The sequence below is a fragment of the Budorcas taxicolor genome, chromosome 3, assembly GCF_023091745.1.
Source record: "Budorcas taxicolor isolate Tak-1 chromosome 3, Takin1.1, whole genome shotgun sequence".
Classification (NCBI taxonomy): domain Eukaryota; kingdom Metazoa; phylum Chordata; class Mammalia; order Artiodactyla; family Bovidae; genus Budorcas; species Budorcas taxicolor.
The window spans coordinates 78,317,933-78,336,170 of record NC_068912.1 but is presented as its reverse complement, the minus strand read 5'-3'; the positions used below and the strand labels follow the sequence as shown (position 1 = coordinate 78,336,170).

The 18,238-nt window shown below is 36.3% G+C and overlaps 1 protein-coding gene across 1 annotated transcript in view; it reads left to right on the top strand.

Annotated features, from left to right (window-relative positions):
• Nucleotides 1–18,238, top strand: part of MIER1 (MIER1 transcriptional regulator) — a 65,113-nt gene that overhangs the window by 29,738 nt on the left and 17,137 nt on the right. Inside the window, exons 7-10 of the mRNA XM_052637497.1 lie at nt 32–187; nt 689–821; nt 2,476–2,540; nt 6,079–6,151. Of these exons, the coding sequence (XP_052493457.1) occupies nt 32–187; nt 689–821; nt 2,476–2,540; nt 6,079–6,151 (427 nt within the window). The remainder of the gene's footprint in view (nt 1–31; nt 188–688; nt 822–2,475; nt 2,541–6,078; nt 6,152–18,238) is intronic.

Below are 18,238 nucleotides of genomic sequence, written 5' to 3'. Positions count from 1 at the left end.
TAAAACTTTAACTTTTGTTCGGTCTATTTAGGAAGGCGACATGCCGATTCATGAACTTCTCAGCCTTTATGGTTATGATAGTACTATTCGGCTACCTGAAGAAGATGAGGAGGAGGAAGAGGAAGAGGAAGAAGATGATGAAGATGCTGATAATGATGATAACAGTGGATGTAGTGGGGAAAATAAAGTAAGGTTATACATATATTTTTATCTTCCTGAAGTTAAAATTTTATTGATACATTGATTTTGATTGCTTGTTTTTGTCATTTCTTTTCACTCTAACTTTAAAGGCAATATATTTAAATATAAAACTTAAGATATAGACATATGTAATGCAAATTGGAAGTTTCCTGTAATCTACTCCAGAGAGGCAATAGTTTGCTCTGTCATTCCTGTTTTTTTAATGCCTGTTCTAAATAAATTTGTACCAACTTTTAAAATGCTGTTTTTTTAAGTAATAATGGTTAATTGTACTCATTTTTATTTTGTTTTGAAATAACTTTAGGTTTGCATAAGAGATTCAAAGATAATTCAGTGCATCTCTTTGTACTCTAGTCGACTTCCTCTACTGTTAGCATCTTGTGTAACCATGGTATATTCATATAGTCTTCTAGTTTTATCTGGAATACTATGACCTTTCATCTGCAGCACTTTTTTTCTTAAAGAGATTTAATGTATTATTCCACAGGAAGAGAATATAAAAGATTCCTCAGGTCAAGAGGATGAAACTCAGTCTTCCAATGATGATCCATCTCAATCTGTTGCTTCTCAAGATGCCCAGGAAATAATCCGTCCACGTCGATGTAAATATTTTGATACAAGTAAGTATTATTAGTTACTATTTTTTATATGATCTTTGCTATTTAATATTTTACTGTTTTTTTTTTCAATACTCTGAATTCATTGATTTGGAAATCTCGCTCATCAGTAATGGGATTTTGTTCTAGATTATTAGTTTAGTTGTACTGGTGCCATGTTGTCCATGAATATGCTACTGTAATTATTATGTGTCACTATGATACCTGATTTTGAATGTGTTCCTTTTTTTCCACTCTTGACTGTTCTTTAAATTTGTTGTTTCATGGTCATCTTTTTTATTTTTCCTAGTCTTTTCCTCAGTTTTCCATTTTCTGCTTTCTTTGCCTCTCAGTCTAGATAATATTCATAAGCATTGCTTTCTCTAACCAGTGGTTCCCAAGTCTAAAGAAATTGTTGGCCCTTGAGGTAGGAATATATTGTACAGAGAAAGAACTCTGCTGATGTTTCTACCTCCTCAAAGTCATTGACCAGTAGTCGATACAACATTTAACGTATGTATCTTGAATATTTGCATGTATCACTACTCCATAATGTTTTCATTCTAAGCAAGAATCCTTACCTTAGGAATAAGGTAAGAAAAAGTTAACCATTAGTGTTGTTAGTTTAAATATGTAGTTTAAATTTCTATATTTAAAAAAGAAAAATACTTGGATACAATATAATAACCTCTCCTGAAGTGTGGTAAAGTAAAAACTGATTAAACATGGTTACTGCTTTGTGTGAATGACTTCTGTTACACATTTTTGTTTAGAGGTCAGTGTAGGGCTGCTGGTGATAATTTTATTGTGAATTTTTCATTTGGAGATACAGTCCAACTGAAAAGTGTTATCACTGCACAGAGAAATTAATTACATTTAATTATTTGGAGAAAATGTATTTTTCCCCTAGTTAAACCAGGAGCAGGTCCATTGCCAAAATTTGCTTAAAAGTGGGATACTAAGTGACTGCGTCTTGAAATAATATATCATAGTTCAGATGTTATTTCAGTATGCATGGAAACTATACATACAGTGCCCACCTTAGCTTTTCCATAGAAAGAATTAATTTCTGTGTGTGATGTTACCATTTTGAATTTTGTGTGCCATTGTAGAGTTGAGAAGATGCTGACAATCAAGTGGTTTTCAGATTTCCCGCTCCTTTATGTAAAGGCATTCTTAGTTCAAAATGTAAACAAATAGCAATTTGCCTGCTCTGAATAAAACAGAAGTTGGGGAGATACACATGCACTCTCTTCCTGTGTTCCCCCAAAGTGATGTTACAGCATTCTCAAGTGTTTTAAGGAGCACTGTTCAGAAACTATTATTTTGTCCCAACTCTCATTTAATAAGGGAAGAAACTGAGATCATATAGTTTTTCTGTCACCAGGCTGTTGGAAGCAGAATTAGGTTTAGAAACAGATTGTCTTGACTCTGAATCAATTTTTTCCCTAAAGTTTTTTGTAGAGTATTATTTCATGAAAATATAGTTATCTAAGAAGATTGTCCTGGAAGGTGTATGAGTTTTGTTTTTGTTTTAACTGACAGGGTAATATTTGACTAAAAATATCTTGACCTACCTCTGCAAATACTTTTTGGCATATTTAAGTATTTAATGGTAGATGTAAGAATGGACAGGCTAAGCAATCATTTTATAGTACTATTGTCTTACTTATTCTAGATAGTGAAATAGAAGAAGAATCTGAAGAAGATGAAGATTATATACCATCAGAAGACTGGAAAAAGGTAGTTAGAGCCATATTTTCCCAAAACTTAGATAAATTAATATTTAAAGAGCCAAGTATCTTCTTTTACCAAAAGTTTGATATATGTTCAGATTTTCCCTTAATACATCCAGGTGAGAAATAACATAAATTTTCTTATAAATAACGATATAAAAAAATCATACTTTGTTGAACAAGTTGGTACTCAAAGCAAAATTACAAATCCAAATTTCTAAACTAGTTAGGAACTAGACTTTTGTTAGCCACACTGTAAAAAGTATCACATGTGATGTTTTCTTTTTGTATATATATATCTACTTGAGAAAACAATTGTGGAGGCTATGGTATTTGTTAAGTAAATTTTGTTTGATGAGTTAGATTACAGATTTTTCTATCCCACTTTAATGTTGATACTCGCAGCTCAAAGTATATTGTGTGAAGAGATAGATTTGGACTTTGGTATAACTATCCATAATTAATTTCTAAAATGAGTTTAAAGATAATGACATGGTCTTTAATTATACAAGTGTATAATTAATCTCATGGTTAAACTGAAGAATTTTTAAGCTGCTGCCAAACAGTTGACTTACTAGGAAGAAGTGTCACATTATTATGTAGAATTGATTAGGACAAGTCATCTATAAGAGGTGATGTCATACTTGTTGAGAGAGATACCTGATTTATCTCTTAGAATCTCTGTTGAGGGTTTTGGTTTTTTTTCCCTTGGTGTTCTTTTCCCTAGGTCTGATTCTGAATTTAGTGCATAAACAGTCGTTTATGGGGAAGCAGAATAGCCCAAAATATAAAATCGAGTGGCCTTTCTGGCCTTTTTAAGTCATGATTGTTTACTTAATTAGTCAATACTTTTGATCCTTCCCTGTGTTTTGTTTGTTAGTTTCTTTGAAGTTGTCTGGTCTGGATGCCAGGGGGACACTTAAGAGATAACCCCCTTTGTGGATTAAAATAAGGAAAAATCTGTATATTTGTAGTTGCAGCTGGGAAGAATGAAGTATTAAAATGACCTTGGACTGTGCTACCCGAGGATTATGGGCTTCAGTCAGAATTGATATATTTATGGGTTTCTAAAGAGATGTTGGCTTCCCTTGTAGCTCAATCAATAAAGAATCTCTCTGCAATGCAGGAGACCTGGGTTTGATTCCTGGGTTAGGGAAAATCCCCTGGAGAAGGAAATGACAACCCACTCCAGTATTTTTGCCTGAAGAATCTCCTGAACAGAGGAGCCTGGCAGACTACAATCCATGGGGGTCGCAAGAGTTGGACACAACTTAGCGATTAAACCACCACAGAGAGAGGTTTAGAAAAGAGAGACATCAGTGTGGGTTAAAGTGGTAAGGAAAGATTATCACAGTGCATGTATTAATTACTAATAACTTGAATGATTAATGAATAAATGATGGGACTGAAGACAGGAAAAAAATGATCACAGAAGTTGCTATTTGTGTAACTTGTTTAAGCGTGTTCTTCAGTCATTTCTGATTACTAAATCATGCAGAAATTAAAATTAGAGAAGCTGGAAACTTTGGTAATCATCTTAAACTGTTATTTTCTACCACATATCCAAGTTTGTTTTTTCTCCAGTATAAATTGATTTTGTATCTGGAGTGTCCCCATAGAGTATTTGATTGAGCCTTGAATTTTTTCTTTTTTTAAATGAAGCAGTACAAACTCAAAGGAGGGAGAACATGGGGGAGATAAAGCCCTCATTACTAGAAGTATTGGTCCCGTCCTCAGGAAAATTACGTAGTAAAGCAAATCCAGATTTATATAATAAAGTAAATCCAGATTGTCTTATTTTAGTGCCATTTGTAAAAAGCTGTCAGGATTCAGAGATTAATCTTCTAAGGCTTGTAAGACAAAATTAAATTTTTATTGAAACCTGGGGTAGAGGAAACAGCTTTGAAATCAAACCTGAGTTCAAGTTATAGCCCAGAATTTACTAATAGTGTGATCCTAAGGAAACTCATTTTCTTGAGTTTCATCTCCTTACATACAGTATAGGGACAGCAAATTCAGCCTTGTTGAAGTTGTTGAGGATTAAATAAAAAATTTGCATAGATACTTGGTACATAATGCTCCTAAGTGCTGTTTTCCTTCATTTCCCTACAGAACAAATTTAAGGTGAAAAGTTTCTGAATGCAATAGGAAAAAGGAGAGGTGTCTTTTCTTTATACTAAGCTAGAAATTACCAACTCTGGCTTCATGTTAAAATCACTTAAAGAAATTTTAATGCTGATTACCATGGCCGTCATCTAGAGATTCGAGTTTATTTGGTCTAGGATGGATCCAGACATTGAATATTTATAGAAGCACCCCAGCCAGGGTTGATAACTTGACTATTTATTCACTGATAGGTGGAGATGAGTTAACTTAAAAGGGGCACAAGAAGTGACAATAGGGTAATCTTTTTTATAGTGAAAGATATAAGGAAAATTCCTATGTATGAGTAGAGAAAATGCGTGTGTGGTATTTTTAGAAAAACTAACTGGTTTTCCTGTACAGGTACAGCAATAAATTTATTACATAGACATGTCTTTGAAGTTACACTAGATAAAATGAAGCTCTAGCATCAGTGGGAAACAGTAATAGGAGAGAGGAACTCTTCAAATCCCAGGAGTTATTTAAACTTACTAGACCATGATTTCATACCTTTCCTACGTAAGTCTTTATTCTGAAAATATAGTAACTGTGTTAACACTTAGCCACAGACAGAAGAGGGCCCATGTAATTAATCTTGGTCCCTATGTCTTACATTAATAAATTCTCATCAGTGGTGACCTCTAATTGTCGTTCTGAACAGCCAGTTTCCCCTAACTTGTGTTTTGACTATATAGATTGATTACCAGATTTCCTAAAATAAGATTTAATTATGTTTGGGAGAAGTTATGCTTTCATCTTACATTGTTTTAATGAAAGTTAGGCACTGATTACCTATCCATCTGGTTTGAAGTTTTATTTATTTGGCCTCTACTGGGCTTTATTCAAACTGTTTTTGTTATTTCCTTTACCTTAAAGCTCTGGTTCTCAGACTTCATTGTGTGTCAGAATTATATGGATAGCTTGTTAAAATACTTAATTGCTGAGTCCCATCCTCATAGTTTCTGGTCCAGTAGGTCTGGGGTAAGACCTGAGTATTTGCATTTCTCAGTTTCCCAGGGAAGCTGATTCAGAGACCATAGCTTAGAGTGGGTACTCTGAAAATACCTTAATTTGACTTTCTGCTTTTTAGAGTTATCTTATTAGTTGAATTACAAGAATTCACTTTTATTTCTTTTTCTCCATATTTTAAAGTAAAGTTCATATCCATTGTCTATATTGCATTTCACCCCATCATTATTACTAATACTTTCATCCAATCATGTCCAAGCTCTTATCTATTATTAACTCATTCATCCTCACAATACTCCTCTGAGGTAGTTAATTGGTTGTAACTATTTTATGACAGAAACCAGGAACAGTTAACCCAGGAAGATGGTAAATCTAGAAAGTGGACATAAAATCTGTTACTCCATCTTATTAACATTTTATATTTTTTAAAATAGGAGATTATGGTGGGCTCCATGTTTCAAGCAGAGATTCCAGTTGGCATTTGTAGATACAAAGAAAATGAAAAAGGTGGGTCATTCATATATTTACATAGCTGAATTCATGCTTTTAAAAAGCAGGAATTTGATGAACTGCTTTTATAATGGGATAAGAACATGACAGTTCATTTGTTACCCCATGATTTATGAAAGAAGACCCCTACACCATATCTGTAAGGAATATTTTCTGTTTCTTCAGCCAAAAAAGAAAAGTGAATGCATGTTTGGTATTGTGTTATTAGATGACTTAAGACATTCTTTTAATCTTTTTTTATATTTTAAATACTCTGAATATACCTTTTTATAACCTTTATAATTTATACTTTAAAAGGTTATTTTGTAGGTTATTTTGTTCCAGTGGAAGCCATTGACAGATTTTTAAAAAAACTTAAGTGTAAACAACTGATATAAAAAGCTTATTTGCTCCTGAAATTTTTAATATTATTAATATTGAGTGTTTTGCTGTTTGTGTTATTTAATTTGGAAAAACAAACTTGTGTACTTAAATTTTGCATGATTTTTTGTTCATTTTTTTGTCTAATAGTGCTAAGGTACGTCATAAAGATTAAATACTTGAACTTCTGAAAACAGAATACTTGAGGATTTTTTTTTTAAGTCTATTTCAAATTATCCACTTTGTGAAAGTTCCAGAGAGAGAGAGAGAGAGAGAGAGAGAGAGTGTTTAATGAGTTCATGGGCAGTGTGACATCACTCAGTGTTAGAAATCTTTCTTCATTTCTTTTATTTCAGTTTTCTTTTCCACATTTCAGCTTACATATGCAGAGCCTCTGGGAGTTATAAAAGTCATCTTGTTTGTTTTCTTTTTAACGTTCTCTCTGAAAACTTACTTTATATTCTAAGCATCTGCTTTTAGGGCAGAGCCCCAGATGAGAAGTCATTATGGGAGTATCACAGGCTCTAGTAAATTCTAGTGACAACGGAAATGTTTTAACACACTAGTAATAGCTTTCAAGTTAATTTCTGAAATATATCGGAACATTAAAGGTATTAATATGGAATGACCTTATTGTATACTGAAATTCTGTGCAGTTTTTGTAAATCATTGTAATTGTGTACAAAAATGAATGATCCATTGGGTTTTCTATTTTTTTGTATGTGACAAGTTAACGTTACAGTTAAAGGCAGTTTTAATTATTTCTTAATATGTTTGTCTTTTAACATTTTTGCCTTATTAGATATCACAGTGAATAGTGATCACAATTTCTAGTTTTGGTTTAATGTTTTTCCATTTTAGCTAATTTTTGAAAGCAATTGCTTTCTTTTTTTTTCAGGATGCTTTCTTACTCTGAGAATTTAAGCATGTTAAATTGTAGGAGGATCAGATGAGATTTAACACAGTTACTGCTTTAGAGGAGTCACTGTGGTTCAGGTCCTTTCCTCGGTTTTATAGTTCTGTAATAGAAATTCATACCTTTGTCATGATGATTAAGAATTCATCTGCATTTAGGTTAACCTGTGCACATGAACCAAACCCTTGTTAAACTATTCAGTAAACCACACTATGAAATAAAACTGTCAAAGGGATAGTGCTGATTAGAGCCTTTTTTCCTTATAGAAAAAGTTTTATAGAGTATTTTTCATCGATTTGGTGAGCACATTCAAAAGGGTGAGCATTTAGTTTGGGTGATTTTGATATGAATCACAAGACTTTATGATATCTTGGTATCCACACAGTAAGAAGTTCTTTGGCAGATTGATTAGAATTTTTCATTGCTTTAAACCCTATTACTGAGTATCCTGAAGAGATATTGATAAAGCTTTTCTCTTAAATTTATGTAAGTGATCGTTTATAGTTAACAGAGTATATTATAATCATTTGTTTATTCAGCTTTGTATCCTTAGTATACCTCAAGTGATCTAAAACATAGACACTTTGTAAACATTTGAGTTACTCGATGGTTGCAGAATAGTGTTAACAGAACTTATATGGAGTCAGTGAACTTGAGGCTATCTAGGCATTTGGCCTTGGACAGATTACTTACCTGCTTTTTCTCCTCATCTAAAAAATAGCAAATATTTAAAATAGCAAGTATTTATAGAGCTTTTTCTCAGGAGTTACATGTGATGTTGTCATGTGTGGCACTTAGGGGCGCAGTGTTTGGCACATAGAAAATGCTCGATAAATAACATTAATGTCCAGTAAATCATTAATCTTATCCTTATGTTTAGGTTTTATTATTCAGATTTTCAGAAAGTATCCATTTATGCTCTTTTGCTTGCAGGTGACAAAGTTTAAACTGAGTTCAGTTAGCTTTAGCAAAAAAGAATTTACTTGATTGCTTTACTAGGAAGTTCTGGCTAATCTGTCTTCAAATAAAACTGGATTTAGGGCTTTTTATAATATTAGATATCTCTTCTTTGCCTCTTTCCTTTATTGTCAGACAAGGTAGGATGGCTCCTGGGAGCTCATGACTGACACTTTTCACGATCCTAGTCAGGAACCAGGAAAAATGAGAACTTCCCCATCCCGCTTTGCTCTAGCAAAAGTCCTAGAGAGAGCTTCTATTGACTCAGCTTGAATCTTACCCAACCAGAAGTAATTAGTGTGACCCAAGAGTTGAGTGAATACTCTGGCTTATTTATCTCTTCTTTGGGCTCCAGGGTGCAGTGTCAACCCTGCTCAGACTATATGAAAAGGGTTTGATTCGCAAAAAAGTTCGCTGGGCATATGAAAACCATGATTGTTTCTCCTGTGTACTAAAAACTGAGTAAATGCTGTATCTTTGAGATAATTCTAAATAGTTCAGATGCTTGGTAAACATCTTAAAATGCACAGGACCCCTTTCCCCAGATTAAGAGTTCTCTGGCCAAAGGTGTCAGTAATGCTAAAACTGAGAACCCTTTACTAGATTAGTTGAGAATTAGATGGGCTACTTAGGGAAAAAAGGCAAAGAAATAAGGTATTTCCAAATTTTCATGCTTGCATGATGTAAGTTTTAGAGTAAACTTGCTCAGCGCTAGCAGAGGACTGTGTGAATTGTTGTTTCTAATGAACATTAGACAAATTATTGATTCTTAAGTTACTGAAAAATGAACACATATATTACGCTTACTTGATAATAATACTGTTGAAACAGGCACTTCAGTTAATCTACACGTAGGAAAAGCTCAGCTAGACAACTTAAAATTCATGTCGTTAATCACAGTGTGACCTTTTTAAGATGTGGAAATTTCTGTGGTAAACCACATTATTACATCTTGCTAACTATGTTTTAGCATTTCATCCTCATAATATATTGATTAGGTAGAATTTTTACTTGAGCATTAAAATGTGATGACACAGAAACCAGAGGTTAATAAATTTATTTATTTATTCACATTTATTTGTAGTCACTAGGAATTTCCCAGGTTGTCAAAGTTTATGATTTTGTGGTAGTAGTTTCGCAGTTTTCTGCGTTAGTCTTTTCCCTTCTCACCCCCAACACACACATAATGAACTTTGTTAAATTATTTTGAATTCATTTTGCCTATCTGACACACTTTAAAATGCCTTAAAAATCACTTTCTCAATTAACCTGTGTTAATACATTATATGAGCTCTTGTCTTCTGAACTCTTTCACTTATTTATAGCCACTTGTAAATTATTTTTCAGTAATATAAGGTAGATATACTTACGATTGCTTTTTAAAAGTTCTAATATTTAAATTTGGTAATTCATTAGAATGAAGTAGTTTCAGAAGATTCTGTTACATTTCAGTGATTGGAATCTTTCAAAATCCAATGTGTTCATGAAGTTATACTAATTATTTATAATGAAGTATTTTTTCTTTCTATTGCTGTTATATTTATAGAGGTTAATGTCATATTTATAGAGATCATTCCTCCATATTTTCTTGTGTTTTATCATAGAAGTCACATTTCTCTTGGCATTTAGTCATTCTTCAGTAGACATTTAATAAATATCAGTTGTGTTTCCTGTTCTATTTAGAACATAGTCAAAAATCATATTTTATTTAGAATATAAACTTAACTGCCAAATAATCCATCTACTTCTGGAAACAATTAAGGCAGTGTGGTTTATTCTCTGAGAATTCTAGCTATTCTCAACCGTGTTGTTTAAAAAAAAACATTTTTTTAACAATTTTTTATTTTTATTTTTGGCTGTGCTGGGTCTTTGTAGCTCCATGGGCTTTTCTGTACTGGGGCAGGTGGGGGCTACTCTTCATGGGGGTGCACGGCCTTCTCATTGCGGTGGCTTCTCTTGTGGAGCATGGGGACTCTAGGGCACACGGGCTTCAGTAGTTGTGGTTCCTGGGCTCTAGAACACAGGCTCGGTAGTTGTGGCATACAGACTTAGTTGCTCTGTGGCACGTGAAATCTTCCTGGACCAGGAATCATGGTCGTTTTTAATATATAGTAATTCTGTAGCATTAAGTATCATATTCTCAGGGTTATCCTGTCTGACGTTCATGCATGTTCAGTTGCAGTCATGCCCGACTCTGTGATCTCATGGACTAGCCTGCCAGGCTTCTCGTCCATGGCATTCTCCAGGCAAAAATACTGAAATGGGTAGCCATTACTTTCTTCAGGGGATCTTGGGATCGAACTTAGGTCTTCTGTATTTCAGGCAGTTTCTTTACCATCTGAGCCATGTTTGTGTACTCAGTTTAAACAAGGATGTGTTTGCAACCTGTGACTTGGGACTTCAGATTGACTCCAGAAGTATTTCTCAGGTAGTGTGTGCTTGTTTCATGGGAGTATCTGGAAAAACACTGGGGACTCAGGGACCCACCCTCCATTGTCTTCTTCCTGAATCAGGGTTTCATTGTAAGGCACTGTCCTTCTCCCACTCTCGAACCAAGACTATATGGACTGTAGTATGGAAACAGGCTGAGTAGAGCCCAGAAATCAATAGCAGTATATCCAAATTCCCTTTATCATGGGAGTTTATTGTATTTACAGTTTGGAGAGTTTCAGTAGGATTATACCAGTGGGTTAGAAAAGAAATGCAGTTTACTAAGGAAAAATTTCTAGAGATTGTCTTTTGATTTATACTCTTTTGGGAAATAAGGGTGTAATATTTTGAAGTGTTTGTGTGTAGTGACAGGGGAGTGGGTAGGGATAAGGTAATTTATAAGAAAACACTTAACACAGTACCTGGTATGTGTCAAACAAGGAAGTTTGACACTGTCAGCTATCCTTTGACTTAAATTCAAAGTCTTTTCTCTAGCTGGCTCCTTTCTTTTGGCATCTAAGTGGTTATGTCTCCTATCTTGGGCTTCCCCAGTGATTCAGTGGTTAAGAATCCACCTGCAGTGCAGGACCTGCAGAAAGACAGGGTCTTGATCCCTGGGTTGGGAAGATCCCCTGGAGGAGAGCATGGCAACCCACTCCAGTATTCTTGCTGGGAGAATCCATGGATAGAGGAGCCTGGCAGGCTACAGTCCATAGGACCACAAAGAGACACGATTGAAGTGACTTAGCATGCACTCACATCTCCTATCTTTAAACACCAACAAACAAAACCAAAAAGTTCTTCAGCTATGCTTCTCTAGCTACTTACTCTGTCTTCCTCCCTCATAATGGGACTTTTTTTCAAAAGAGGTTTGTGAGTGAAACAGCTGATCTGTGGCAGCCTAAATGGAATGAGAGTCAGACAGTCCTTGCTGTAGCCATACATATCCCAGACAGGGACACAGGTCTCCTGGAAGATGCAGCAGCTGGGAGCTGGAGTTTAGGGATTGTGGAGCAATCCCAGGACAAGGTCTGCTGTTGACTGTGGAGAGACAGATCTAGGGGATGTGAGGGAGGAGATTGTGGTGGGAAATGCCTGTGGAGGAAAGCTGGGCAGCCATGGAAGCAAGGCAGTACTGTTGAGTCACGTGTAGGGGGTGGAGCCATCACTATAACGTCTCTCTCCCCACACTACCAGCATTGGCAGCTGAACAGTAGAGAGGCTGACCCATCAAACGCCTGATGCACTGAACTGTAGAGCAGGACCCCCGCCAGGGGGCCCCTCTATATGCCTGGCGCTCTGAACAGTAGAGAAGGACCCCAGGCAAGAGAGCCCTCTAAGTTCCTGAATGGGCAGAGCTACAGAGAATGACTGGCTAAAGAGGCCTTCTGATCGCCAGCTGCAAGAGGCTCAAAAAAAGACTCTGATAAAGCCATAATGCTTGTGGCAGAAGCAGTCTGTGTCCTTGCACAACTTGGCGCCACCAGGGTTCCAGCAAGCCAAGCAGCTGCGTCACCTTCAAGCTCAACTCTCACTGGGGCAGAGCTGCCACAGGCAAAAAAATCTTGCGTCTCTACGTGCAGGGTCACTTCGATAGTGTCTGAGTCTTTGCGACCCTGTAAACTGTGGCCTACCAGGCTTCTCTGTCAGGGAGGGGGGTTCTCCAGGCAAGAATACTGGGGTGTATTGGCCAATACTGGTTGCCATATCCTCCTAGAGCACTATATTTCCTGCTGTCCTAGCTGCCATCTCTCCTCAGTATCTGCTGCTGCCAGAACCCTTGTCACCCAAGCAGCTGCACCACCTCCATACCTCGCCCTCATGGGGGCAAACCCAAGTCCTCCAGGGAAGCCCCAGGAGCAAACCTCAGTGGACGACCCACATCCAGTGGTGGAAATAAAACCACAGTTGAAACCCAGGGGCAGTGTGACTAAGGAAGAAGACCCAAAACCTTCCCACTGGCTGTACAAGCTGCACATTATATCCACACAATCAATTGGACAGACTCTGTGTCTGTGGAATATATAAAAGGTCATTGAGAGCTGCCACAAAAGAAAACACACTAGTCCTGCTAGCTGTGGACATTGGAAGCAAGAACACACAGGAATAGGACTAGATAAGAGTCTGAACTGCCCCCACAGCAGGTCAGAGATCAGCAGTGTCAGAGGGCAGCCTAAGGAGGTGAGTGGACAGTAACTCCCAGTGAGGAAAAGGAGTCTGACAGCAGTGATTCAAGAAAAACATTCGTTGTTATTATGTTTTGACTTGTTCTGTAGCTTCTTTTGGATTTTTTTTTCTTCTGAGCTTTCCCCCCACCCCACCCCTTCAGTCACGTTTTTTCCTCAGTCACACACACACAAAAAAACATTTTTTATTGCTTTTATAAACCTCTGCCTCTACATTGGGCTTCTGCAGTTCTGTGAAGTTCCCGCCCCCCCCCCCCCCGCCTTTTTTTTTCTTTTCTCTTATTTATTTTTAATTTTTTAAACATACTGTTTTTTTCTACATTTATTCCTTTGTTTGCTTTTCCTACTGTTCTTTTCCCCTTGCAGTTAATCTTTAATGTATATAAATCTTCTTTATCTACCTCTTTGTAAACTTGCATATCTGTTCTCTTTTCTTTCTCTCTTTTCCACTCAACATATTTGTTAGTTTTATCTTCATTGCTTTATTCCCCACTTTGCACCTGCTTTAGTTTTGTTTTCCGGTTTGTGCTTCAGTTAGTTTTGTTCTTTACTGGTAAATATAATTTTTTACTTTCTTTGTTCACTGGGTCAGTCTACTGTAATTTATTTTTGTTGGACTGTTTTGACTTTGCTCATGGATGTATATGTATATGTATGTTCCATTATTTTAATTATTATTTGCCTAATTTTGTAACTGCCACTTGTCTGGGGTTCATCTTTGGCTTCTCATTTTTGGATATTTGTTTTAATCTCAGTTAATGCCATGACAAACCACTTGTGAAATCTTCATTCCTGACCAGAGATCAAGTCCTGAGCCTTTGGAGTGGGAGCACTGACTACAAGACCCTAGACTACTGGAGAACTAACCCTAGGGATATCACATAGTGAGAACTCACACAAAGGAAACCACTTGAATACAAGACCTGGCATCACCCAACCACCAGTAGCAACCTGTGCAGGACGCCTCATCTAAACAACAAACAAAACAAAAATATAAACCTAGTCATCAGAAGACTGGATTACCACCTCACTCAGCCTTGCCCATCAGAGGAAAACAAACAAAAACTCAGTACTCACCCTATTAAGCTTACACAAACCACTGGGCCAACCTTAGGAGGGCAGAAACCAAAAGAAAGAATTCACCTTGAAGTCACCTTGGAAAAGGAGACCTCAAACAATAAATTTGAAGAAAAAAAGAAAATGCAGAGAAATACTGCACAAATGAAGGAACAAACTAGAAACACGGAAGTGAAAATAAATGAAGAAGAAATAGGCAAACTCCCTGAGAATTCAGAATAATCGTAGTAAAGATAATCAAAGACCTTGAAAACAAAATGAAGCAAATGTAAGAATCAATTAACAAAGATCTAGTAGAATTAAAGGATAAACATAGACAAACAACACAATTACTGAAATTAATAAATCTCAATAATGTTCTAGGAGGAATCAATAGCAGAATATCTGAAGCAGAACAAATCATCAATGAGCTGGAAGAAAAAATGGTGGAAATAACTTCTGAAGAGCAGAATAAAGTAAAAAGAATGAAAAGAACTAAGGATCGTCTCAGAGACCTCTGGGACAATATCAAAGGCACCAACATTCCAATTATAGGGGTCCCAGAAGAAGACGAAAAGGGTGTGAGAAACTCTGCAGGCCAGAAGGGAATGGCAGGATATATTTAATGTACTGAAAAGGGAAAATCTACAACCAAGATTACTGTACCCAGCAAGGATCTTATTCAAAATTAATGGAGAAATTAAAAAGTTTTTCAGACCACCAAAAGTTAAGAGAATTCAGTACCACCAGACAAGCTTTAACAACAAATGTTAAAGGGACTTACATAGTCAAGACATACAAGAGAAGAAAAAAGATCTACAAAATCAACCCCAAGCAGTTAAGAAAACGGCAATAGCAACATACATATCAAAAATTAATTTAAATGTAAATGGATTAAATGCTCTAGCCCAAAGACAGACTGGCTGAATGGATACAAAACAAGACCCATAAGTATGCTGTCTACAAGAAACCCACTTCAGACTTCAAGACACATAGAGTGAAAGTGAGAGGATGGAAAAATATATTCCATGCAAATGAGAAGCAAAAGAAAGCTGAAGTAGCAATCCTATCAGACAAAATAGACCTTCAAGAAGATTACAAGAGATAAGGACGGTCGGTCACTATATAATAGTTAAGGGATCAATACAAGAGGAAGACATAACAATTGTAAATACCTATGCACACAACATAGGAGCACCTCAATATATAAGACAAACACAGACATAAAAGGAGAAGTTGACAGTTAACACAGTAATAATAGGAGACTTTTAGCAGCCCACTCACACCAATGGACTGGAGAAGGAAATGGCAACCCACTCCGGTATTCTTGCCTGGAGAATCCCAGAGACAGAGGAGCCTAGGGGGCTGCTGTCTATGGGGTCACACAGAGTCAGACACGATTGAAGCGACTTAGCAGCAGCAGCAGCACACCAATGGACAGATCATCAAAACAGAGAATTAATAAGGAAACACAAGTCTTAAATGATACATTAGATAAGATGGATCTCATTGATATCTTCAGGACATTCCATCCAAACGCAGAAGAATACACCCTCTTCTCAAGTGCACATGGAACATTCCCCAGGATAGTCCACATCTTGGGTCACAAATCAAACCTCAGTAAATTTAAGGAAGTTGAAATCATATCAAACATCTTCTCCAGCCACAGCACTATGAGACTAGATAGCAATTATAAGAAAAAATCTGTAAGAAACACAAACACATGGAGGTTAAGCAACACATTTCTAAATAACCAATAGGTTACTAAAGAAATCAAAAGTGAAATCAAATTATTTCTAGAAACAAATGACAATGAAAACGCGACAACTCAAAACCTCTGGGATGCAGCAAAAGCAGTTCTTAGAGGGAAGTTTATAACAATACAATCCTACCTCAAGAAACAAGAAAAACTCGAATAGATAACCTAACTTTACACCTGAAACAACTGGAAAAAGAACAAAAAAACCCACCAAAATTAGTAGAAGGAAAGGAATAATAAAGATCTGTGCAGAAATAAATGAAAAAGAAATGAAACAATTAGTAAAGATTAATAAAACTAAAAGCTGGTTCTTTGAGAAGATAAAATTGACAAGCCTTTAGCCAGACTCACCAAGAAAAGAAAGAGAGGAGAATCAAATCAACAAAATTAGAAATGAAAAAGAGGTTTCAGCAGACAACACAGAAATACAAAGATTGTAAGAGATTATTACAAACAACTATATGGCAATAAAATAGATAACCAGGAAGAAACGGACAGATTCTTAGAAAAGTTCAATCTCCCAAGACTAAACCAGGAAGAAATATATTAATGAAACAACCCAGTTACAAGCACTGAAATTGAATCTGTGATCAAAAATCTCCCCAAAAATCAAAAGCCCAGAACCAGGTTGGCTTCACAGGAGAATTGTATCAAACATTTAGAGAAGAGCTAATCCCTCTCCTTCTAATACTCTTTCAAAAATTATAGAGTAAGGAACACTTCCAAGCTCATTCTATGAGGTCCCTATCACCCTGATACCAAAACCAGAAAAAAAAAAAAACACTAAAAAAGAAAACTTCAGGCCAGTATCACTGATGAACATAGATGCAAAAATCCTCAACAAAATTTTAGCAAACAGAATTCAGCAACACATCAAAAAGCTCATACACCATGATCAAGTTGGGTTATTCCAGGAATGCAGGGATTCTTCAGTATACACAAATGAATCAGTGTGATACACCATATTAACAAATTGAAAGATAAAAACCATATGATCATCTCAACAGATGCAGAAAAAGCCTTTGACAAAATTCAGCACCCATTTATGATTAAAACTCTTCAAAAAATAGGCATAGAAGGAACATAGTAAAGGCCATATATGATAAGCCTACAGCAAACATTATTCTCAATGGTGAAAAACGTTAAAGCATTCAGCCTATGATCAGGAACAAGACAAGGGTGTCCACTTCCACCACTATTATTCAGCACACTTCTGGAAGTCCTAGCTACAGCAATCAGAGAAGAAAAAGAAATAAAAGGAATCCAGATCAGAAAAGAAGTAAAGCTCTCACTGTTTGCAGATGACATGATACTGTATGTAGAAAACCCTAAAGATGGTATCAGAAAATTACTAGAGCTAATCCGTGAATTTAGCAAAGTTACAGGATACAAAATCAGTACACAGATATCACTTGCATTTCTATATACTAACAATGAAAAATCAGAAATTAAGGAATCAATCCCATTCACCATTGCAACAAAAAATTAAATATCTAGGAATGACCTAAGGAGACAGATGTACACAAAAATTATAGGACACTAATGAGAGAAAGATGACATAAACTGATGGAGAGATATTTCATGTTCCTGGGTAGGAGGAATCAATATTCTGAAAATGACTATACTACCAAACCAGTCTATAGATTCACTGTGATCCCTATCAAATTACCAATGGCATTTTTCACTGAACTAGAACAAAAATTTTCACAATTCATATGGAAACACAAAAGGCCCTGAATAGCAAAAGCAGTCTTGAGAAAGAAGAATGGAGCTGGAGGAATCAACTGTCCTGACTTCAGATTATGCTACAAAGCTATAGTCATCAAGACACTATGGTACTGGCACAAAAACAGAAATAATAGACCAATGGAACAAGATAGAAAGCCCAGAAATAAACCCTTGCACCTATAGGAACCTTATTTTTGACAGAGGAGGTAAAAATACACAATGGAGCAAAGACAACCTCTTCAATAAATGGTACTTGGAAAACTGGACAGCTTCATGTCAAAAAATGAAATTATAACACTTCTTAACACTATACTCATCAGTTCAGTCCCTCAGTCGTGTCCGACTCTTTGCTGCCCCATGAGTTGCAGCACGCCAGGTCTCCCTGTCCATCACCAACTCCCGGAGTTCACTCAAACTCATCTCCATCGAGTTGGTGATGCCATCCAGCCATCTCATCCTCTGTTGTCCCCTTCTCCTGCCCCCAATCCCTCGCAGCGTCAGAGTCTTTTCCAATGAGTCACCTCTTTGCATGAGGTGGCCAAAGTACTGGAGTTTCAGCTTTAGCATCATTCCTTCCAAAGAACACCCGGGACTGATCTCCTTCAGAATGGACTAGTTGGATCTCCTTGCAGTCCAAGGGACTCTCAAGAGTCTTCTCCAACACCACACTTCAAAAGCATCAATTCTTCGGC